Source organism: Amblyomma maculatum, chromosome 9, assembly GCF_055883805.1.
Source record: "Amblyomma maculatum isolate TAMU_Amacu chromosome 9, ASM5588380v1, whole genome shotgun sequence".
In the NCBI taxonomy this organism is placed as follows: domain Eukaryota; kingdom Metazoa; phylum Arthropoda; class Arachnida; order Ixodida; family Ixodidae; genus Amblyomma; species Amblyomma maculatum.
The window spans coordinates 129054159-129077908 of NC_139352.1; the positions used below are offsets into that span (position 1 = coordinate 129054159).

The 23750-nt window shown below is 45.5% G+C and overlaps 1 protein-coding gene and 1 long non-coding RNA gene across 6 annotated transcripts in view; one reads left to right on the forward strand and one right to left on the reverse strand.

The window, feature by feature from the left end:
* Positions 1–23750, forward strand: part of Taf2 (TATA-box binding protein associated factor 2) — a 60504-nt gene that overhangs the window by 34042 nt on the left and 2712 nt on the right. For 3 of the 5 annotated variants that reach the window (XM_084579572.1, XM_084579570.1, XM_084579568.1), the window contains 3 exons: positions 8076–8201; positions 12560–12778; positions 23005–23212. In XM_084579572.1, coding sequence (XP_084435698.1) covers positions 8076–8201; positions 12560–12778; positions 23005–23212 — 553 coding nt within the window. Of the gene's footprint in view, positions 1–8075; positions 8202–12559; positions 12779–13513; positions 13606–23004; positions 23213–23750 lie in introns of those variants that run through there. The other 2 variants (XM_084579569.1, XM_084579571.1) reach the window with 2 other exon arrangements.
* On the reverse strand, positions 699–3484 carry LOC146180372 (uncharacterized). The gene is made up of 2 exons (XR_014700854.1): positions 3010–3484; positions 699–2917 (listed from the first exon to the last, which is right to left on the reverse strand). It is a non-coding gene; the product is annotated as an uncharacterized LOC146180372 (long non-coding RNA).

Genomic DNA, 23750 nt, shown 5'->3' on the forward strand with positions numbered 1-23750 from the left:
AGCCTATGGTTTTCTTCACAGAACTAATGTATACAAGGAAAAGTAAATAGCAAGAAAACACTAGTTTTATTGCACATTATATTCACATTTCAGCAAACATTCTATAGCAAAAAATTTCTCATAATGTTTGCATGGAAAGCATGGACATTTTACAGAAACAAAACAATGCACTTACTCCACTCCAATTATTAATGGGCAAGGTTGCATCTATGCTACTACACTGCACTTATCACAAAACCACAAGCCCCATCTGCTTTGGCCAATCACTTGATGAAACTAACGGAGACAGATGTCGCACACTACAGACTGGTCGTCTCGCATCATATCTCTGCATATGTTGCATTTCAATTTCATGCCTTTCCACTTAGCTTCAACTGTTGCCAGCATTACTAGTCACCCATCTTTTCTGAAATTCCTTTTTACGCTGTTGGGATCAGCATCCTTGTTAACGATGGTCTCTGGAATTTTCGATGCTATCATTTTCACATCTTCCTCATCTGAAAAAACTAAGGAAATGACAAGCTTTGAGCAGAAAAAAAATTAGGGAGACTCCTAATCTCCACCTGTAAGGGTATGGTGTGCCAGCGTTAATGGTTCTTGTCTGCAGATCCCACTGTGGATTCCCGTTAATTTACATGCCCTTTGCTACAAACATAATTACTAATTCCTTAATTCATGTCTCTGTTATCTCAGATATACTCATTAGCATATGGTCGTAGGCTACCCTGTTAGGTGATAGACAACCTGGCATAGACCTCTGTAAGCCTCAACCTTTCTTAATTGGAGCTGAAACGTTTCAGAACATATTTCAAATATAACTTTGTAAGCTTGACTTAACAGCTCCTACCATGTCGTGTGGCCTCGTTGCATTTGGCTCGTGGCACTTTTGGCTTGTGCACAGGGGTCATCTGTTAAATACTGGTTAACATGCATGAAAAATACATTTTCACACAAACTGGTGGCAAATGGTCAAGTGGTGCACTGCAGATTCTGAAATGTATACCTATATGCATGCAAGGATCGCATCATCATATAACATGATCAAGAGTTCTATCAGTACCTGTAGTTACATCACATTTCAATGCCCATTAAAGGACCACCTCAGACAATGGTTGTTGTTACCACAAGACCTGTTCTAACAGCGTACTGACACCATTCCACTGAGCGATGGACATGTATATGCATACCCTAGATAGCTCATGATTGTGGATCTCATTTATTTCTATGACTTCCAAGGAGTTCCTGTCGTCGGAAACCCTACACTTTATGAAATCGGGACAGTTGTCTTGAAAGGTGATGAAAAGAAATAACCAGGTTACCTTGATGTAATGCTAAATTACAGAGGGTGAATATGCTGCATGAAGATACCAAGAAGCTTGTACAAAGAAAAGTGAGAGTGAAATGGCAGGATTTTTGAAACATTGAAATAAACTACAAACTATACTTGTCAAACCTGTCATTAAGGAATGGAAATCATGCAGTAATCAAAAACACAACATGGAGGCCATTTTAGGTCATCTTCACAAAACACATACCCACCTCACACACAGCTTCATAATTATGAAGAGGACAAACCAATATGCAAGGAGTGTGGAGATGAACTAACAATAAACCATATCTTACACGTGCGCCAGAGTCGAGAAAATAAGAGGAAACATTTTGTACAATTTTGCAACAGATCCCTTTCCATCCCAGCATGATCCTAGGAGAGACGTGCAAATTTCCTGCATTTTTGGTTTCCTAAAATGTTCCTAAACAAGCTACATCCTAAAGAACATTTTAGTCATTACACACAAAATAAATACATTAAACCTTGTTCTTGGTGCATGGCAGCATTAGTCGCTTATGCACCATAAAAATCAACACAATGCTGTAAGGTATACCTTGGTTAGCTATGTTATATGAGACAAGCTTTCGGTCTGGTGTGGTCCTTATTCACGTGACAGCGCTGTCATGTGGGTCTATGTCCCAGCGATCGGAAAGTGAACTATTATAATAATTTTACAAACTGAAGGCGATTCTACAGATTTCTAAAGACTGGAGTGCTCAACTGTTTTATCAACGTCCACCTGATTTGACAGCCTGGAGTGAAACTGTTGAAGAGAATACATTTTTGAACATTTAACGCGTTTCTGAAGGCGTTGCTTTCAATTACGGGGCCCACAAAAAGCAGCTGAATGTCAAACGCCGCCTAGGTAGGCTTTCTAGCAAGACAGCGGTGTAGCGTGGAAAATCGCTCCGCCGGTCCATCGCTGGCGCCGCTGACTTGACAGGCGAACTCTTCAAACTTATAGCTACTGACCACACCTGAAACACTGAATTGCGCATGATCAAGGCAGAATTTCTGTAACATTGAGCACTGGTAGCTATCGATTTCGCGCCCAATATTGTGAAAATCTGTTCTCTCTTCGATCATTGATACGTCCACGGTTGAACATTTATGCGCCTCGGGGTAGGCCAGCCGTTGGAACATGGATGCGTGGTTGTAGCAAAGATCACTTGCATGGCACACTCTGCAAAATTCCAAGAGTCAGCTTCCGCAACGAAATGTGCAGCGCACATTTTCTACCGCGTACCTAAGTCCGGCGATGCATGCATATCGATCCCGATCGTTTCAAAGCTGCGCGGCCGTTCAGCCGGGTCACGCTAACCTCGAGCATGCGGGGGTTTAAACTACATGTACGCAAAATTCAACGACAAGAAAAAGATGCAGGCTAAGCACTTTAGTCTAGTCTTCCCCTAAATACCAAAGAACATTGCTGTTCACAGGGAATTCGGATCATTCGCGCTTCCGGCTTTCCGGTTGTGCACTTTTGCGGTGCGGTGCAGTAGGTCTTCGCCTCGACGAGTCGATGTGCAGCTCGCCGCAGTAGCAGCGCAGGCCTCTAGTAGATTCGGCATGTCTTCTGCCACGGCTCTGAGGTAGAATTTAAACAAAGAATTTAGCTAGAAACATCCTGTTTCCTCGGTCTGCATGTGAGGAACGAGCATAATGCCATTTATACATACTTTGGACTGCCGAATGTTCTGCACGGCGAGGTGTGTGTGTGTTGTGCCGGCGCTAGATCTTCGGAGGTCGATGCAGGACCTAAGACAGCTTAAATGCTAGGAATAGCTCGCTCGCATTACGGGCAGATCGAGGTGATAGTTTAGTGCGAAGCGAAAGCTGATCGTGAATGTGCGTATCTCAATGCCAGCTGGTGGAGCTGGTGCAGTACGTAGCATCGCCTGCAGCTATGTACTACGTGACAGCGATGCTTGCCGTACACAACCCTAAGTGAAGACCGTGATCTATGTTAGAACGGATGCACTCTTCGTAGCACCTCATCGAGAGTGGCGGCTAGCTGATATCATAGAGATCATAAGATTCATTCACGCGTAGCAAGCGGAATGTGGCCGCGTTCGACGTGCATATAGCCATGAGCCTGTATATCGACGTCCGCCGTATCTTTACGGGAATCGAAGGGATACGTCGGACGTACCTTTAGACACTTCGTAGTAATAATCTTTATTTAGGACACTTTTCCGCAACTTGGGATTTTTGCCGAAATAGCAATTCAGTGCATCAAGTTTAGGTTTGGTTCATGTCTGGCGCCCGCGTGCGATGTCAGTGCACGCTAAAGAACACCAGGTGGCTGAAAATTCTGGAGCACTGTACCGTCTACTACATCAGACGGCATTCTTAGCGCAGAAAAACACACACGCACACGAGAAAAAAGGAAGGACACGGCACAGGCGCTACTACGTCTGGTTTATTGCACTGAAAAGACCTGCAATATACATGCAATATACAAGGTAGATATATCCCCTTGCAATACATCCGCCTTGCAATATATAGCAATGACCACACATGCCTAGATCAACCAACCACGCCCCTCTTCACCGAAACCGCTCAAGAAATCGCATTTCTGCCCCCAACAGAGCGATAGACGTGTCACTAACACACCCCTCCCCCATCTTTCTTATATGAAATGCTTCAAGCAGTTCACGCGCCTTCTTATCTACGCTTCTGCCCAGAATCCGTATCTCCCGTGTATGAGATCCCGTTGACTTGCGGGAAGGTTTACACAGGCCAGACAGGCAAATGTGTTAACGACCGCGCGGCTCAACATTTTCGCTCCTTGAGCTCCGACAAGGGCGCTAGGCTCCCTGAGCACTGTGCTCGATGCAGTGGGTGTGAGCCGCGGCTGAACGAGATACGGATTCTGGGCAGAAGCGTTGATAAGAAGGCGCGTGAACTGCTTGAAGCATTTCATATAAGAAAGAGGGGGGAGGGGTGTGTTAGTGACACGTCTATCGCTCTGTTGGGGGCAGAAATGCGATTTCTTGAGTGGTTTCGGTGAAGGGGGGCGTGGTTGGTTGATCTACGCATGTGTGGTCATTGCTATATAATGCAGGTCATTTCAGTGCAATAAACCAGATGTAGTCGCGCCTGTCCAGTGTCCTTCCTTTTCTCTCGTGTGCGTGTGTGTTTTCCTGCGCTAAGAATGCCGTCTGAAGCTGAAAACCATCTAGCCCGTTTACAAGTTCTTTTAAACGCTATACTACAGTGTCCCTCATAACGTGTCTCTTTGGGACATTCCCCTTAACCCACAAACCATGTTTCGCGTCTACCGCCTGCGCTTTGCAAGCGGGAAATTCGAGACAGTACTGGCCAATTAGTAGTATCGGTGGAGGCTTCGGCCAGTAGCCTTTGCGTGCTCACTTCGTACGCACCAATTTATGAGAGATAGAGCGTGCATAAATATGCCACCCATATGTCTTTACAAGCGGCGGGCAAACCACTGATTTTCGGTGCTCAGAGGACCCTTGCCTCAGCTGCTGATCTGTCGTTCCCACCTCGTCCCTCTTTCCTCCTGCTGTTTTGTGTGTCGGCAAGTTATGTGAAATCACGGCACTAATAGCTGCCAACCCATTTGGCAGTGCGTGTCTTAGGTTACATAGGGGCAATCGATCTGGAGATGCGTGAAAAAAATGTAGCGCGCGCCGCCCCGCCGCCTTTCTGCCGTGAAAATAGCAAGTCAAAACCAAAACCACGTGGTGGCGCTGGCTGACAAGCCGGAACGAGATAAAGCAGACGAAATGCGTTTACGGTGGATCCAGCTGTTGTCAACGCATGACGCATTTTGTGGTCGCCGGCTACATTTCACGATTGCAGTGGTCGATCGGCGCAGCTGATAAGTGTAGACTGCTCTTCCTGCTGTTTGTAAACTCGTCCCACTTGCTTTCTGCGACACCGGAGCAGTTTTGGACGCCTAGGCCTTGTTTTGGCTGACATAGTGCTGCGAACGTCGCTTCGGCGAAACCGAGCGGATTGAACTGGCCATTTCCATGCGCCGGCTATGCTACGGTCACGTTGCTCGATCAAAACAGTGTTTGCTCACTGCCGTCGGTACTTTTCTCGTGCACAGCTGGATGCTTTCCGACGCTTCGTTCAGAACGGGTAGCCGTGAGGCGTGCTTGGCTTCGTTGGGAGTGCCGTGAGTGCGTGTAGTGTGGTGCTGCAGGCGCCGCGCGCATCGGCGTCGCGCAGACGTCGACGCCTGCCCGTTCGATTGCGGTCTGCGTTCGATTTGGGTCGCTCTATCATTCACCGGTGCGTCGCTGTACGGTTCGCCGCGAAAATGAGTTCATCGAGCCTTCGCCATCAGCCGCCGCGGCGAAAGACGCTCTCATTCCAGGAGAAGATCAAAGTTATCAACGCCGTGACGAGCGGCAAGGAAAGGAAGAAAGACGTGGCGGCGCGCTTCGGCGTGCGTCCAAGCACTCTGTCGACGATTCTCAAGCACAAAGAGCGTATCTTCACGGCGGTCAGCTCGGGCGCGAACGGGGCGCGCAAGAAGCTGCGCGCGTCCAACTACCAGGACGTGGAGAAGGCCGTGCTTCGCTGGGTCCTGGACATGCGCACGCGCAACCTGCCCCTCACCGGCACAATGCTGCAGGATAAGGCTCGCGACGTCGCCGTCCAGCTCGGATGTACCGACTTCAAGGCGAGTGCCGGCTGGCTGACGCGCTTCAAGAACCGCCACGCCAGCCTGGCTGGCCTGCGGCGCGGCGAGTGGCTGCCGCTGCCCGATCTCAGCGGTGTGCCCCTCGAGGACGTCGAAGACGTCAGGGACGCCCTGAGGGACTATCGGGCCCGCGACGTGTACGCTGCCCAGGAGATGGCACTCTTTTACCGCATGCTGCCGCACGAGACCCGGGCCTTCAAGGAGGACCCCTGCGCCGGCGGTTCACGGAGCGGCCAGCGCCTGACGGTGTTCCTCTGTTCCAACATGGACGGGAGCGACAAGAGAGTGCCGCTAGTCATCGGCCGGAGTGACAGGCCCAAGTGTTTCCTGGGTTCCAAAAGCGTTCCAGTCAAGTACAAGTCGCACCCGAAGGCGTGGATGACGCCGCTTGTGTTTTGCAACTGGTTGTGCGACTTTAACGCCCACATGGCTGAACAGAACCGCTCAGTGTGCCTCTTGGTGAGCCGTTGTGCGGCCCATATTGTCGGCGACATCTCCCTATCCAACGTCAGGTTGTGCTACGTGACCACCGAAGGTACTACCTCCCTGCCCTGTCCGCTGAACCTGGGCGTCATGCACAGGGTGAAATGCGCCTACAGGCAGAGCCTCATCGAGAGGTTCTTGCTTAATGTTCGGCTGAATAGAGACATGTGCATCGACCTCTTTGAAGCACTGCAAATGCTTGTGGAGGCATGGAAATCAGTGAAGCCTGCCATTATTACCTCTTGCTTTCGGAAGGCTGGGGTCGATGTGAAAGTGGATGTCTCATTGCTCTCCAGGGAGAGTGAAGTTGATCATGTTGTGGCCCTCCCCTCCACTGTAGCAAAAGCATGGCAACTTCTTCGTGTATCTGGATTTGTGCCAGAAGATGTCAACCCCCGTGACTTCTTGTACAGCGACTCTTGGGCTGTTACCACAGAGGAAGAAAATGATGAGGTCATTCTCGGTAGTATCCAGGACGACTTCGTTTGCGAGGATCAGGAGAATTGTGATACACCGGAATTGCCGATTCCAACGCCAAAAGATGTCCTGGATGCGATTAGCGTGTTGCGTACCTTTGCTGGCTCTCGGGAAGACCTTGATGCAGCCTTTGAGGCAATTGACTTGTATGAGAGCTGCGTCAGAGCAGTGCTGTGGAAGCAGATGAAAGCATCGGTAATAGTGTTTATTTAATGCTGCTGCAGTTGTGGCTTTTCTTGTTTTGTTATTTATTTGCCCCATTTTTTTTTATTTCAGAGCTATTCATTGAAACAGAGAATGCTCTGTTATTTACTCCATATGTTATATTGGTTGCATATGTTTAGCTGAGCATCTATGAGTGAATTTTTATTGGGAGGCAATGGCTACTACTACCATTGTATCATGCTGCTCAAGTTATGAACCCTGTATTTCATGAATACAAGTTCTTGAGCAGAAACAGTGGCGCGATATTCTTTTTTGTTTTTCACGATTTAGAAGGATGCCAACAGTGCATCTTTTCTGCTGTGCTGTTTTCAGAATAAGTTCACGAATTGGTGGAATTTTATGCACTGAAGCAATGGCTGTACAGAGTTGACCACACTTGTCTAGAGCGCTCGAGCGGTGCTGTGTGGAAGAAGTAAAATAAAATTATAAGGCAGGTACTGAATATTACTCATAATGCTTCTAGCACAGCTGCAAGGCCATGCGAACTACACAGGCACAAACACGGTCACGCCTGACAAAGCAGCTGCTTTAATATTTAACGCAATTTGCTCCGAAGCACACCGCTTGAGTGCTCTAGACAAGTATGATCCACTCTGTACTGTGAGGCATGCAAAGTGGGGTTTTTTACATCCACCTGCATCAAAATGTAGCAAAGTCATTGGCACAGCGTGGCTTAAGTACAAGGCTAAACATACATTGATACTGAGGTGTCAAATCCAACAAGAGGGACACTCTGCTTGTCCACAAATTTCTACATCTTTTCAGCAAAAGCACTTGGCGGATATCCATGATTTTTTATGCTTTTCTCTCTTCTTTTTTTTTGTTCTGTTTCGCATCACTTGATGCACCAAGGGTTTCTCCATTGCTTGCTTTGCTTAGATGAAGCTGGAGCAAGGCAGCATGGTGTCCGGTGTGGAACTGCTGGCTGAAGCTGCACTCACCGCTACGGAGCGGCTGGACACACAGGTCATTCTTTTGCAAGAGCCCCAGACCATAAAGACAGAGGTACTTTTTATTTTTTTTTTTGTAGAAATACTGCATTGCCACACTCAATGTGTTATATATTTTTTTCATGCATTCCATTCGCTTCTGTAATGCCCCCACGGGCCCTGGAGTTATTTGAAATAAATAAACAAGAAGAACCAAGCAAAATAAGCAAATGCAGTAAAATCACAGTGCAGTAGAGTCGAGTTTAGTTGTATCGAATTAATGATTGCCTCGTACAGTCGGTAAACCAGCCTGAAAATTGTATCAAAAGTTAAAAGTATTGTTCGCTTCTAGCGAACTCGAGTTTGGCAGAAAATTCGATATATCAAACGGCGCCGCCTCTGTATGCGGCGCTTCTAATGGCGCTCTTCGCGCGTGGTGATGGGTTCGGCTGTGCGGTATTGGGTACTTGCTGGCATCGCACTAGCGCTGTTCAATTGCGTGACGAAGTGAACACGGCGTGCGCTTGACGGTAAACTTACACCGTGCCTGGAGCGCATTTTCCATGCTATATCGCTGTCTTGTGGCGAAGCCAACCTGACTAGAGCCTGACGCCGGCCCTCGCCCGGCGTGCTTCGATTGCTTCGGTGCCCATTGCGGAAGCGAAACGTACCTTAATTTTAGTGAAATATTATTGAGTTTAAAATATATTCGGGTATTTACTAGTTTCAGAACCTCGCCCGCAGCAACTCTGATGCAAAGCATGTTAGGCTTAGCTACGGCCAGCGAACGGTGCTCGCCGGCGGGCGGCCCATAAGCGCGTCACTAGCGTGGGTGCGATGCATACTTGCTTCGGAGTTGCAGAGAAGCTTATTATTTCCATTTCTTTTTCAGTATTTAATTTTCATTGAACTATTTCGCGGGAATGCCCATAGAGTTCGGTATTGGAAAATTCAACTGTCGAGAATAAACGGCTCAATCATTTGCAAACAAAAAGCATTAACTTTGTCAATAGCATTAAAACAGGAGGAAAACATTTTTTCCTTAAGCAAAAGGGCAAGGCTTGTTTGCATAGACAGTGGAAATGTGCCCTGCGGTGACATCGAATAAGGCTCATTTATTCGCTTGTTAGTTTAGTCGAACACTGAGAACGTTTCATCGTCCAGAGGTTTATTGTGAATGTGTAGCTGAAGCAGATTGCAAGTTGGGAGCAGTTAGCTTGGGTTTAATTAAATGTATAGAGACACCAGATATTAGTTTGTGTGTTCTTGCTCTAGAACGATGCATAGCATGCATGGTCATCCATATGGATTGTGCTAACAAATGGCAAATTATTTGCAATTGTACTTCTTGTCATGTTTTGATGTTAGTAGCCAAATGATAACTGTGATATAAAAAATGAGTCAGTCACATGAAGCATACAGAAACTACAATATAGTATTCACCCTAAGTGATAAAAAACTGCTTAGAGCTGGAATGACAAATTCAACAGAGACACCTGAGACTGGCTGTGTGTATTGACTCGAAAGTGTTATAGACCCATGGGTTAAATGTTTTTGAGTGATGTTTTCGACTTATAGTAAAACTCTTTCTGCTTATATTGTGATTGATACGTGTGTGTGTGCATACGTGAACTCCTTCGTAGAGACATTTAAAAATTCTAGGGGTCACTTTGGATCACTAAACTGCGATGAGACGAAAGCCTCCTTCACGCAGTGGTCCGAAGCCCTCTACTATGGCACCTCTTTCTCTGTTTTGACTCCCACTTTCCTCCTTTTTCTTACGGCACGGTTAAGGTGTCTGCGGAGAATTGTGACAGATACTGCGCTTTTTCTTTCCTGTAAACCAATTCGAAACACCGCTGATGCTTGTTGTACTGCATCTGCTTCTGCATGCTGTGTGGTGCGGAGTTCAAGGAAGCGCCAAATGAAAGGCGCACCACACGGACACCTGGATCGGTATGAAGCGACAGTGTAAGCTACCAGCCAACATATAAAGCCCCACTTTAACCGAGCCGTATCAACGTGCCTGCATGGCCTAGGGATAACGTGAATGCAAGGGTCTTGGCAGGCTGATTCTGATATCACTCTCCCATATGAAAGGAGAGACCCGAGTTGGCAGCTCCTGCCAAAGTAATATCGGGAAGCCCTACGTCCAGTTAGTGCGCGGTCACGTCAGCTGCCAGCTACCACCTCCCATGTAACGAAAGCGTTACGGACAGACGGACACGATCGTGGCTGCGAGCATGAACCATAATACTTAATACCTTAATACTGCTATAGTATGAGTGCTGGCATGATTGAGTCTTGCAGCGGGGGGTCTCATTGTGGGCGCCCGCTCCCTCCTATGCTCCACCCCGCTTCGGTGCTTTTCCACTTGGTGCAAGCTGTCCACTTTTCTGTGCTACTCTCTCATGCCCCATACCCTCCGCGGTTGCTCAGTAGCTGCAGAGCCAGAATAAAACGTTTCACAAATCTGTGCGATGTCAGTGTGCGTTAAATTCCCAGGTGGTCAAAATTCCGCAGCCCTTCACTACGGCATGTCCCTGTGTTTGACCTTTTCCTTCCACCTTCTTCTCTTCCATTACAGCGTGGCACAGTTCCACCGAGAAGTGAGGCATATTGCGTCTTATCTTTCCTCAAAACCAGTTTCCATTTTCTTTCACTCTTTCCACTCCAACGCTCTGTCTTGTGCTGTTTCCTCACTCCAAAGCTGCTGTGTTCGCTTTGCTCTTCGATTCGAAGAGCCGTGGAGATGGCAACAACTAGAGAGGGATTTTCTGTATCATGGCATCTACTACAACCGTAGATTTTGTCGTAATGGGACATATAAGGCTTTCTCCATAAGAAGTGAACAGGCACTGATGATATTGCAGGTTTTTTCTTTTTTTTACAATGCAGTCTCTAAGACAAATTTTCAGATGAACAGTACAAGACAATTTCATTGATTTCCCTTGGGGCTTAATGGGAAGACAAAAAAATGTTAAGATGAATTGTTTCGCTTGTGCTTCAGCTAAGGTGAACCTTCAAAACGACTGTGGTTTATAGTGATTCTGCAATGCGGTACTTGCGCGACATTTGCTCCATGGTCTTTGCGGCTCTATTGAGTGAAGAGAAAATCACAATCCTCGAGCTTTGCCTGAAGGGCAATAGTGCCTTTAAAGGGCCACTGTCCAGGGAAGGACCTTTTAAGCAAAGGAGCTCAGTGTTTCGATTGGGTACCGGAGATAGTCTGTGCAAAATGCTACAGTGACACGTGCGCCGCAAAGCAACGAAAATGCAAATCGAAGCTCTCTCATGTTCTCCTTCGGGAAGCCAGCTTCCCCCTTCCCTGCTCTGGCCCGTCGAGCCGCAACTATGACGTCTTAGTCAAAAACGACGTCCATTGGTCCGTCTCGCTGTGAAGGATGGGTGTCTACCGCTCGCTGCGCGCTTTTCCCTCGCCACGGCCGGACTGAATCCAGTGGAGTGGAGCGCGCTCCCTTGCCTTTTTTTTTTTTTTTTTTTTTTTTTTTTTTTTTTTTTTTTTTTTACGCGGAGTGCCACGCCCCACCTCCCACCAAACATGGAGGAGGAAGGAGAATTTGTCTTGCAGAGGCTAGACGACCGGGCAGGAGAGTGAAAAGCCTTTGCGAGGGAATGGGAGGAGAGAAACATGACAGAATTGGGTGATTGCGGTGGCTGTAACTGCGTTATTAGTTACTCTTTTCAAAAACATTTTGCGGCCTTGCGTTCTGAGGTAGTAGTTTTTTTTGTGGTAATGATTCTCTGACTAGGTTACCTATGGGAACAAACACATAGACCATCAAAATTACTGATCCCAGAGGGATATCTTCTTGTGGGCAATGCTGTATGACTCAACATACATTTCTAGCATTCCTGAACTTTTGTTCCCACCCTGTTAAAGTTGGGAGTTCTACAGATTCTACAGCTGCTACAAGAGGTATTACCATGCATTGCTTCAAAGAATCCCCTGGGCTGTTTACTTTCTGTTGCATGTTGCAGTGACTGATATGCTACTCTGTTGTTGACCTAAGGCCTTTTTGGCTCAGTACCTGGTCAGTGTTAATGTACAGTTGTGGCCATTGTAACATGAAGCATGTTTTGGTGATCAGACTTCTCTCGTGTTTTACCTTGTGTTTTATGCATAGGCCGCAAACGTTGCTAATATGCTTACATGTAACCCCAAGGAGCATTCATATTTCCTTTGCTGTGGAACGCATGAGAAAATTTGAGGCACTGAATGTGTTTGGTGCTGTTTTGATCACACCTCTACATAATTGGAGGGAAAATGCAAACTGCTCATTTGTCAGTGTGCACGTTGGAGGAACAGAGGCTGTCGAAGTTGGTTGCAGCTGTCGCAAAGGCATCCTGCATCTGCGGGATATAGAAGTTTGCTATTTTCCTCGCATGTGAGCAATTTCGCCGTCCTTCCAGGTGGAAGAGGTTGTGGAGCCATTGCCAGAGACTCTGGAGCCTGTAGACACCGAGGTCCACATGGATCATGCGGAGCCTTGTGTTGCGGACGAACAGCCTCACCAGCCGCCTGAGCCAGAGGAAGAGCTGGTCGAAGTACTCGAGCAGCACCCTGAGCCAGAGCCTGCTGGTGTCATGCAGCAGTCCGACAGCAGCCGAATGGAGGTTGAACCAGCCGAGGTACTTATCACATTGGGCAGCATGGAATTGACATTCCTGCTGTTATCTTTGCTTTCTTAATTCTTTCGTGTGCTTGTTTTTCAAACAAATCAATATGTAACAGGAGGAATGCAGCTTGTATTGACCCCTTCCTCCCTGAAAAGGAAAGAAGAAACAAAAAATTATCATCTCTATGAGGTTAAGTTGTGCCAAAGATTGTCTTGGGTGGATGGCTAGGCTGCCCACTGCGAACACTAAAGAAGAGGTTCACAGACTGGTTCCTGCAGAAGGCAATGGGGTCTGTGGGGAGCATTTTTGTTTCCCTGTTCACCTAATCCTTGCATGCATCGATCCCTGTCTTTCTTCTACCCACATTTAAAAAATTTTTTTTTTTTATTGATGAACTGTAATTTCCCCTGCCATGGTGGGACACAGGTTTGAGCGCTTGACTGCTGACTCCGAGAATGCGGGTTTGATCCTGCCCACTACGGCTGCTCTTCAGTGGAGGCGAAAGCACACTGCCCGTGTCCTGTGCAATGTCAGGGCACATTAAATTTCCAGAGGCCTCCACTATGGTGTTCCCCAGGGCTGGTGTCTTTTTGGGACGTTAAACCCCATGAACCATCCAACCATGTTGTAATTGCATACAGTCACAGTGAACCGTTTTGCTTTACACGGTGTAATTATTATACCAAATTCGACGTTTCTTCAAAGGGGTGTTGCATGCTTCATTTTGCTGGGTTCCTCATTACAAAGGGACAATGGCCAAGACAGAGGAGGTTCCTCGGCATCTATTGAAAGCTGTTCGTGCTCTTCAATGCTGAAAGAGCCAAGAACTGTTTACAGCAATGTGGTCAGCCAAGGCAAGCTTGTATTTGACTGATAAACAAGCTTTTTTGGTGCCATTGCGGTGCATATGTGCATTCATATAAAGCTTTCCACATGTGCACTATACACGATGGAGTAAACTTCTTTTTTTTTTTTTTTTTTCCACGTTTTCCTCCTCTTCATGAGTAAGTTGCTTAGTCTCTGCCACATTTCTTTGATAAGAAAGTGGCTTCAGGTCAGTGTAAAGAGGCATGGTGTTAATGTATTATCCTTATATAGTGCAACTGAAATGACAGCAGCATCCAGAAAGGTATGTTTTTTTTTTTTTCTTTTTTTTCTTTCTTCTGTTTAAAGGTCTATCAAACACCATTTTGTTGGTCATGACATGAGGCTTCTACTTATCCATAGGATGTCTCACAAGTGATGCTGCAAGGTATGGGCGGTCGGATGCAGCTGAAATCCTTTCACATTATTGTGACTGCATACATTGAGCAGCAGGCTTCATTTTACGTGCTTCTAAATTACCACTTTTATAACATAAATTGTAATCATAACATTATAATATAAGCACAAGAATATTGATGCCTGTGGCTTCTTTGATACAGTCAAACATAAAAAGCTGATCTTGCTTACTGTATTGATTGGTGAGCAGAGTAATGCATGACACTGCGGGCTATGTCGTTTTTAAGCTGTGAACTACCATATTTGTGAGTGTATAATGCAGCCGCAATTATTTTAAGCGAAGGGGGAGTTTGAGACCTCACGAAAGTGTAAATACATATATACTTATTACAATCATATCCAACTAAACCCAAATGCTAGGATAAAATGGAGATGACATGCAAAAGTATGGAAGTGATGGGTTTGTGATATTGTTCCTGTACTCCCATGCCATCGATTGCAGCTGTGCCACCACTGCTTCATGCTGTCCAGATCTGTTCAACCTTGTTTCATTTCCCAACCGCACTCCACTCTTCGGATGCCATCTTTTCCTCCACTGGCCCGCGCCGCTTTCTTTCCACGTTTGTGCCGCCCTCTCCTTCTCCTGTGCGCGCCACGCGACCCCTGGGGGCCATCGGAAAGCTGGCTTCTCCCGGCAGCTCGCGAGCTAGGCGGTGAAGCGCGCTTAAGGGAACCGAGATTTTTAAAATGAGTTATATCCGTGTCTTGGTTCCGAAATTAACGCGAGATGCGGCCCGAAACAGATTGAGGAGGACAAAAACCCGTCGTTACATTAGTGTAAGCACGTTACTACAGCATCCGCTGCTTCCCTCGACCTAATTCCGTCTCGCATGGCTTGACCTCAAGGACGCGCGGCCCGCCGGCGGAGCAGCAGCAGGGAGGATGGCAAGTGAGGGCAACGAAGTCGAGCCTAGATATATCCGAGTTCGATATATCTAGGATATATCGAACTCGGATATATCGAATAGCACTGTTGATCTCGTTTATCGAACTCCCGTTCCCGGACCATTCGATATATCGAACGGCACTCAGCGCCCCTGCAAATGGCGCTTCTCCTCCTAACAGCGCTTTTCGACCGCTATCCGCGCGCCGAGACGCGCCGGCTCCGCGGCCTTGGGGGCAATTGTTGGCATCGCTAACGCTGTGAAACCGCGTGACGAAGCGAACCCTGTGGGCGGCCATACTAATTTTTCACCCCGCATTGGTGTCACGCGGTGAAGCCAACCTAGCAGATTAAAGCCTAGCAGCAGCTTTCGCCTGGCGTGCGTCGATCGCTTCGCTGCCGGAGGTATTGCAGAAACTTAATGTATCTTAATTGTAATGAGAAAATATTCAATTTATAGTGTCCTAGTAATATGGTTAAATATTCTGGTCTGCAGCGGCTAATTTAAAAGCACCATCCTCTGTGACAACTGTGTGCAGCAAGTTAGGCCTAACAGCTAGGGGGCAGTGTGCTGCCACTGGAAACCAATGGGCAGCGCCTTGCTGCAAGAAGTGAACCACTAGCGTGGATGCAATGTATTCTTGGTTACAGATGCACCTATTTATTGCCATATTTTACATATCAAATAGTTTCCCAATCCTTGTCGAGCTTGATATATCTGGGTGAAAGAAGGGTCTCACTGAAGGGTCACCTTTTGAACTGTTGCACAAATTCAGATATAATTTTCAAGGGTGGCTTATCTTCCTCTTATTAGAGTACATTGTAAGTTTCATCATCTTGGCACAAATAGAAAACAAAAGCCGTAGATGTCGTAATGAGTAATTGAGTGTCAGCCGAGAAAAACTGTGATTTCAAAAATCATGAAGATGTGCTAACTGTTTGTGCTTAGATAACTCCTAGGTAGTTCATTGTGCAGGATAAGGCCAGTTGCAGATTTTTTGACATTTTGTAGAACTTTGAGGACTTTAAAAATGAACTTCGTTTTTTTTTCCGTTTATGTGTCACATATTTGATACTTCTTGTTCTTAGACAGTAATTCATCATCATCATCATCATCCTCAGCTTGACTATACCCACTGCAGGGCGAAGGCCTCTCCCATATTCATCCAATTAACCCGGTCCTGTGCGAGTTGCATCCACTTGACCCCTGCGAACTTCTTAACCTCATCTGTCCACTTAATTTTCTGCCGCCCCCTGCTACGCTTTCCTTCCCTTGGAATCCAGTTTGTTGCCCTAATCGACCATCAGTTATCCTTTCTACGGGCTACATGTCCTGCCCATGCCAATTTCTTCTTGATTTCCATTAGAATGTCATTGACTTGAGTTATTTCTCTGGCCCACTCTGCACGTTACCTATCTCTTAATGTTATTCCTACCATTTTTCTTTCCATAGCCCTCTGAGTTGTCCTCAACTTAAGTAGAACCCTCTTTGTTAGCTTCCACGTTTTAGCCCCATAGGTAAGTACAGGTAAGATGCAACTGTTGTATACTTTCCTCTTGAGCGATACCGGTAAGCTGCTAGTCATAATCTGGGAGTGTTTGCCAAATGCGCTTCATCCCAGTCTTATTCTCCTTGTTATTTCCCTTTCATGGTCCGGATCTGCGGTGACTACCTGTCCTAAATAGATACATTTGCCTACTATTTCTAGTGCTTCGCTACTTAACTTAAACTGCTGTTCCTTCCCTAGACTATTGAACATTACCTTAGTCTTCTGCATATTGATTTTCAAGCCTACCTTTTTACTTTTCCTAGCTATGTCATCAATCATTTGTTGCAATTCATCCCTTGAGTTACTTAGCAAGGCAATGTCATCAGCAAATCGCAGATTACTGAGGTATTCTCCATCTACCCTTATCCCTAACTGCTCCCATTCCAAGTCTCTGAATACTTCCTCTTAAGCAAGCTGTGAATAGTACTGGGGAGATTGTGTCTCCTTGCCTAACACCTTTCTTTATAGGAATTTTATTACTTTCTTTATGCAGAACTATGGTTGCTGTGCAGCCACTATATATATATATCTTCTAGCACTGTCACGTACGGCTCGTCTACACCCTGATTTTGCAATGCCTGTTTGACTGCAGAGGTTTCTACTGAGTCAGGTGCTTTTTCGTAATCAATGAATGCTATGTATAAGGGCTGGTTATATTCCGAGCATTTTCCTATCGCCTGGTTGATGGTATGGATATGATCGATAGTAGAGTATCCTTTCCGAGAATCTGCTTGATCTTTTGCTTGGTTGCAGTCTAAGGTTGTCCTGATTCTATTAGCAATTACCTTAGTAAATACCTTATACGTAACAGACGGTAAGCTAATTGGTCAGTAATTTTTCTAGTCCTTAGCGTCCCCTTTCTTATGAATTAAGATAATGTTTGCGTTCTTCCATGGTTCCGGTATTGTTGATGACGCCAGGCATTGCGTATACAGGGTAATTAATTATACAAGGTTATAATTGGGGATCCAAAAAGTATGTTATCTTGTTCCCAACAAAATCGTAGTCCAGAAACCACCTTGAAAGCAGCCTTTGGCGAAAGAGTTTGGAAATGGTAGTTATCTTAGCAGTTGGGCTCTTGCAAAAAGTGCAAAACTGAGAAAAAAGACTTCAAAGATTTCACAACATGCTATTCAAATTTAGGGCCTAAATTAATAATCAGAGTGGCAAGATGCATATGTTGGGTCATCCTTTTCAACACAACACTGCTCTGTGGCCACTGCTTTTAGTTACGATTTTTTTTTTTCAGCCTTACAGGGGACCAGCGTCTTTCTCTGCGCTTGTTCAAATGCTTTCAAATGCTTTCCTTGGTTGCTTGCTGGGTGTGCCTCTTTGTGTAGGCTCCATATTTTCTTATCAGCTTGTCGCGCACTTCGGTTAGCCAGGGTCTTAGTGGTGTGAAAACAGCATTTGAAGTTTATGGGCAGCGTTTTAGTCGATCCAGATTTCTGTTTCGGTTTACCAGCCAATCCGCTGTTGCTTCAGAGCAAAATTTGCCTTTTTTTTTTTTATGGTCTGCTGTACTCTCGATAGCAGGTCCTTTTGGCTAGAGATTATGAAAAACAAGCATTCTAACTTTGGGATACACTGTGCATTCAGTTTATTGTCCGCTATGTTTAAAATCGGCGTTCACAGGTGCTTTCTGTTGCAAGTGCACTCCATCTCGCAAAACAGTCAAATTTTTCTACTGTGCAGGCGAGAACTAAACTAGATGAGAGGTTTCTTAATACCTGCCAATCCAAGTCTACAAAAATTTTAAAGCATGTTCTTTTAAGGAAAACTACTATTTTAGCCCTGCGTTTAAGCAAGCTTTAGCACCATTATTATCTCCTTTCTGCTGTAAATACACATTTTCAATATATTTAAAAGGGGGAAGTTCATACCTTGTTTGAACAAATTTTGTTTGCGAAGTTGAATACAGTAGGGAGTAACGATGCAGTGAAGCACACTGTTGTGAGACTGTACACTGTTGCACACACATTGGCACCATCACCCAGTGGCAAACGCACATATGTATCCACACATTTTCATGTGTCCATGGCTGACTATTTTGCTGATAAACCGACAATAAAAAATATAGTGAGGGTTTAAGCATGGTTTGATGGTTTGAGCTAGGGGGATGATAAAGCTTTGCCTTTTCACCTCGAGAGTAGTCTCGATAGCCCTTATAACACTGTCTTTTTGAATCTGTTTTTCTTTTTGCATATTTTCGTTAAGTTAGGTTTTGGGGAAAGGAAGGTGCAGTATCCTATCCTTTTGGGTGGACACCATAGAAGGGTGTGCACCTACACTTAATCTAAGTCAAGGTCACACCACTTGTTTTTTTGAAGGTCAAGTGGCCAGACAGGTTGGCCTTGGCTGAGGAAGTTTTGAGAAGTTTGCTGAAATAGGCTGGCTGCAATAGGCATGAGGCAGGTATAGCTTTAAGCGATGCCTTCATCCCGTGCGGGGCATAATTGCATTACCTGTTGCTTAGAAGAGTTCAAGTTGACTGAAGCGTTTTTGCTAACGTATGATGCCCACTGAGACCACTTACTTGTTATGCTGAGTAGCTGGTTTGGAGAGGCAGTGTTTTTTTGTTTGACTGGTCAAATTCTTAATGTATAAATTTAGGTCGGTGCAATGCAGTCTGTCCTGTTGTTTACTGACTCTGCTGCAACATTGTGCACTGCTGTGGCACTTCATCTGTTAGGGGGTTGTTCCTGTAATAACTCTGAAAGGGCTAGACACGGTAGTCGCTTTCTAGTCCCAGCGTGCCAGACCTAACAGTGAGAGCTGGGACCCCAAACCCACGGTGCAAAATATTGCTACCACAGCAGGTTTGGACCAGACCGGACAGACACGAGTTGCATGCTCAAAGCAGGCATTTTTCTGAGTAATTATTCAAGGCAAAGCACAGCACTCAAGAAACAACTACCGTAGCGGGTCAACGTTCCACTCGCATATGAGGGTGAAAGAAAACCTCCAAAAGGGGGAAGCGCAGGAAAAAAGGGGAGAGGAATGTTCTCGCCTTGCGTGGTTGTGCCGAGTGGTCTCGCGACAGCGGCAGTCTCTTTGGCAGAAAGTCTGAACTGCGCATGTGTGTGTTAACCGGCCGAAAAGACAAGAGGTCCTTGGAACGAAGGAGATCGTCCCGCACTGTGGAGGGGAAGTCTCTCCAGCTATGCTATGGGGGAAAGAGAGGAGGCCGCACCGGCGCTACTGCAGGACAGTGGGAGGCAGTGGGGATGACTTGTGCGCCCTCCTCTTACCATCCTCCCTAACAGCACGTGTGTAACCTCGCATGATATATGCAACTATTACAATGGAATAGGGGATTTGTGTATCCCCTATTTGTGTAGTAGCATTTTGTGGGTGTGCTCCTACTGAGGGGCCGGAATTAGAACACGGAGTATAAAATTCTGGCTTCATTGTACACGAAAAATAGATGTGTTGTGTTCATTGCCATGTTGTCAAAAAGAAGTTGAAAAAAAGAAATAGCACACAGTGAAGTTAGTGAAGCGCCATCAGTGTGGTTCATGGCATTTTCTATAGTCCCTGCTGTCAATGCATAGCAGAATGACAGTTACAGTGGAGGCATTTCTGGGTGTCCTCCTCTCTTGACCACTTGATATATGAGCGGAATTTTGGCTCCAGGCAGATTGCAGCAGGAGTGGCCGATTTGAAATGATACAGACAAGGGACACGTATGGCAGTTGATACGCGGCATGACACACTAATCCACAGCATGAGTTATAAAATTGAAACCCTGTTTCCCTGTAATGCCTGACTTTCAGACTGCAGAAAATTGCAATAGTTTTTATATAATGCTTGCACAAGTGCTACATATAGAGTCTGGGGTTTCTTCTTGTCATCGCATCAGGCTGTCTCGGAACAAAAGTGATGGCAGGTTGGTGCCAACTTTTGGGACTGTGTCCCGCTTTTGGGCACAGTTTTTGCAGCAGGTACCTGTTTGTTTTTCTTGCTCCAGAGCATCATGAAAGATGTCATTAACACGATGCCACTGCAGCATTTAAACTGTGTGTTTACAATTTACAATTCCAACCTGGTACTGAATGGCAAAAGCCACCTTCATTCTTTAATGAAGCATATAGTATTTGGAATATGTGTGGGGTGTTACTAAAAAAAGACGGGCCTGCATACTTATTTGACGTTATGTCTGCACGCAATATCTTTACTCTGTTTTTGTAAAATTTCAAATTTTCTTCTGGAGAAAATTTGAGGATTTGAAGCCTTTATTGTCATTTGCAGATATTGAGAAATTATATTTTATAATTACCCCGGTCACACGGCGACTTTCAAGGGTATTGTGTCGAGAACCTTTGGGATTGTCAGTCTTTATCGAACTTGAAAGAGCTTTGCCGCTGCTACACGGCAGACTCAATCGCCGTTGAGAGATTCCTTAATCTCAATCAAGGTGTGGTCGTGCGATCGTCATCTCCAATGTTTTCACACCCAAGAGTGTGCACATTAGACTACTGATTTGATGGTGATCAGAATGACCTGCGTATCAGTGCTCAATTGGACTTTGTGTCAACAGACTATTGGTTGGACAGCCTTCTAAATGATTTTGTGACAAAGGTCTTTCGTTCTGTTTATGCAAATATCATTCTTTGCAAATCTAGCTGCTTTTTATGACTTTTATGTGATGCTTTTGGTGCTTTGGCATTAAAGGTTTAAAATGGGGCACCCTAGAGCAACCTTAGAAGAGAATAGGTTTGGGCATGTTGGTGGTTCATACTTAGTGGGAAATAATAGTGCTCAGATGAAGAAAGGACGAGTTGCACGACGCAGTTGAAAGTTAGTGCTTGTCTGTGTCCTGTCGCACTCGTTTTGTCTTCATTTGTGTGCTATTACCCATTTAAGCAACCTCAGTGCAGGCTACATGACTAGAAAGCAGGAGAAGACTGTACAGTCTTCCGAAACTACTTGCATGTAGTCATTGCAGGCCCTATACTCTGGAAGAGTCCACAAAGTGGACATGTCTGAATAGGAGTGCCACAAGCTAGGCACGTTCCTTTACATAAAATAATTTGACGGCGGGTGCAAACGCCATCTCTAGCATCTCTGAATGCATTAATTGATGGCTGTTTTGGAGATGTAGCACTAGAGCTTCCGTTTGCCAATTTCGCTCTCGTCCTCGCTTGTTGGCAGGCAGTAGCTGAAGCTAAAAAAAAATCGCTCTATGGCCGCGATTAGGTTTCACATGGTAGCATAAACAGACCAGCTTTGTTGGCTACTGCATTAGACCTCTGCACTGTTGTCGCAGCCAACCAGCCCCATTTTTAATTGCCAGTCTCTAGCACTATGCTTTGCTTATCGTTTTCATGGACTTCCATCTTTGCGCAGTGGACCCTGAATACACTGTTATCGCATTGCTGTCTTAAGGTGTGTTAAACGGTGCCAAAATTTTATAAGGCGCTACCACTAATGTGTCCCCCTCACATATTTCACAGACTTTTGTCTGAAGCCTGCTTGACTTTGGGAACCAATCCTCGAGCCAGAATGAGAGTGAAAATGGAAGCGCTAGTGCACCTAATTTGCATTTGGCTAAACGATGTTAAATCGCAACTTTTTTGTCTGTTTGTTTTTGAATGCTTTGCATTCTTTAGCGTTACTAGTATGAATGCTGTGGCAGGTACAGGTAGATCCAAGATGACAGAATGGTAGGTGTGAGCGAGTATTGAAATTTTCAAATATGAATAGAATTGAATTTGGGAAAAAAAAAGCCTTCGATTATCGAATCGAATATCAGGTCAATGAAAAAAAAGGAAAAAAAAAGAAAAGAAAGAAAATACTGTTTGCCTGGCTTATATCCGAGTTCATATGGTATTTGCGAGTAAAATTCAAATAGAATTTCACAGAAGTGTATACTTTACTCAAAAGCCAAGTATAAAGGTTATGCAGGACTCCATATACCAGCTTTTTGTACAGGAAGGATCTGCATGAAACCAGGTGGACCTGCTAAATCACTCCTGATTGCAGCAAACTCTCATTAATTCAGCCTTCAGTGGACCAGACAAAATATCCGAATTAACTGAAAACTGGAATTTTTGAATAGGCCTGGAAAAAACTACCAAAAAAAAAAGAAAACCCCATTTCCATCAGAGTAATTTTATCTCTTGAACATTTCTACGATGGATGTCTACATTTGAGATGAAACTAAAGTAAGAACGACATTATTTTTCAGGTTTTGTGAAGTGCTTAGCTTTGTGCACACTGTCGGGAAGGCCTTCTTCACAAAACAGCCCTGTCTAGTTTTGAGGATGCTTCACTGCATAGCCCATGTGGTCAAGCATTGCGGTGAAGCGTGCAGTGTGGGGGAGACTGCTGTGAATTCGGAAATTTCGAATATCAATTTTTCAGATATGAGTATGAATCAAATAACAAGCATATTTGAAACCCTGCAAAATGGGAAAGGCTCTTTATCTGTCATTACACAGCCTTTGCATCTGCATTCAGGGCTCAGATGAATTGGCATGAACTAAAATGGATGCTTGTGGCCTGGTTGTCATCCCACTCAGTTTTTCCTTGCTTTGCAGGAGCCTGTGCTTGTCGTGCCAGTTCAGCAGCAGCCGCCGCCCCCTGTGGTGGTGCCACCACCTGTGCAGAGGGAGGCCTCTCACAGCAGTGTGGAGTCTGGTCCGGTTGCCGCGCCTCTGGTGCCCATCCAGCCGGTTGACATCACTTATTCGGATGACTCACAGTCCAAGTCCCTTCCAGGGCTCACAGGTGAGTGAGCATTTTGCTCTTCTTCAGTTCAGTTCATTTTGCTCATTCTTTCCACTAAGTAACTGGCAAAAGCAGGCTAGGCCTAAACGCGCTGCATGATGCTTGTAAGGAACACTGATAATGACTCCATTTGGGGTCTGTATTTCGAGTTGACGTCACTTTGAAGGTGTTGTTTTCACCCTCACCCCATTAGTGAAAATGCTGGAATCAGGTGTCACCGCTTGCACTCGCAACTGAAATGCCATACGCTTTTGGCCTTGTCACCTATCAGGTGGGGGTGAGAACAACGCGTCTCGGCAATACAAATTAGTAGTGTGGCCCTGGCTTTTGTTCTTGGTAAAAAGATTGATTGCTTTTTTTTTTTTTTTTTTTTTTTTGTGACTGTTGACATTTTGGGCATTTATAGCCGAGGATATGAGATTTAACCACCATCCTTGCCATTTTATTCAAACTCATAATGGCAGTAGTGAAAGGGACTTACTGGTCGCACTGACATTGTGGGTGGGTATACAGCCTAGTGGAAGTAACCTGCGGTCCA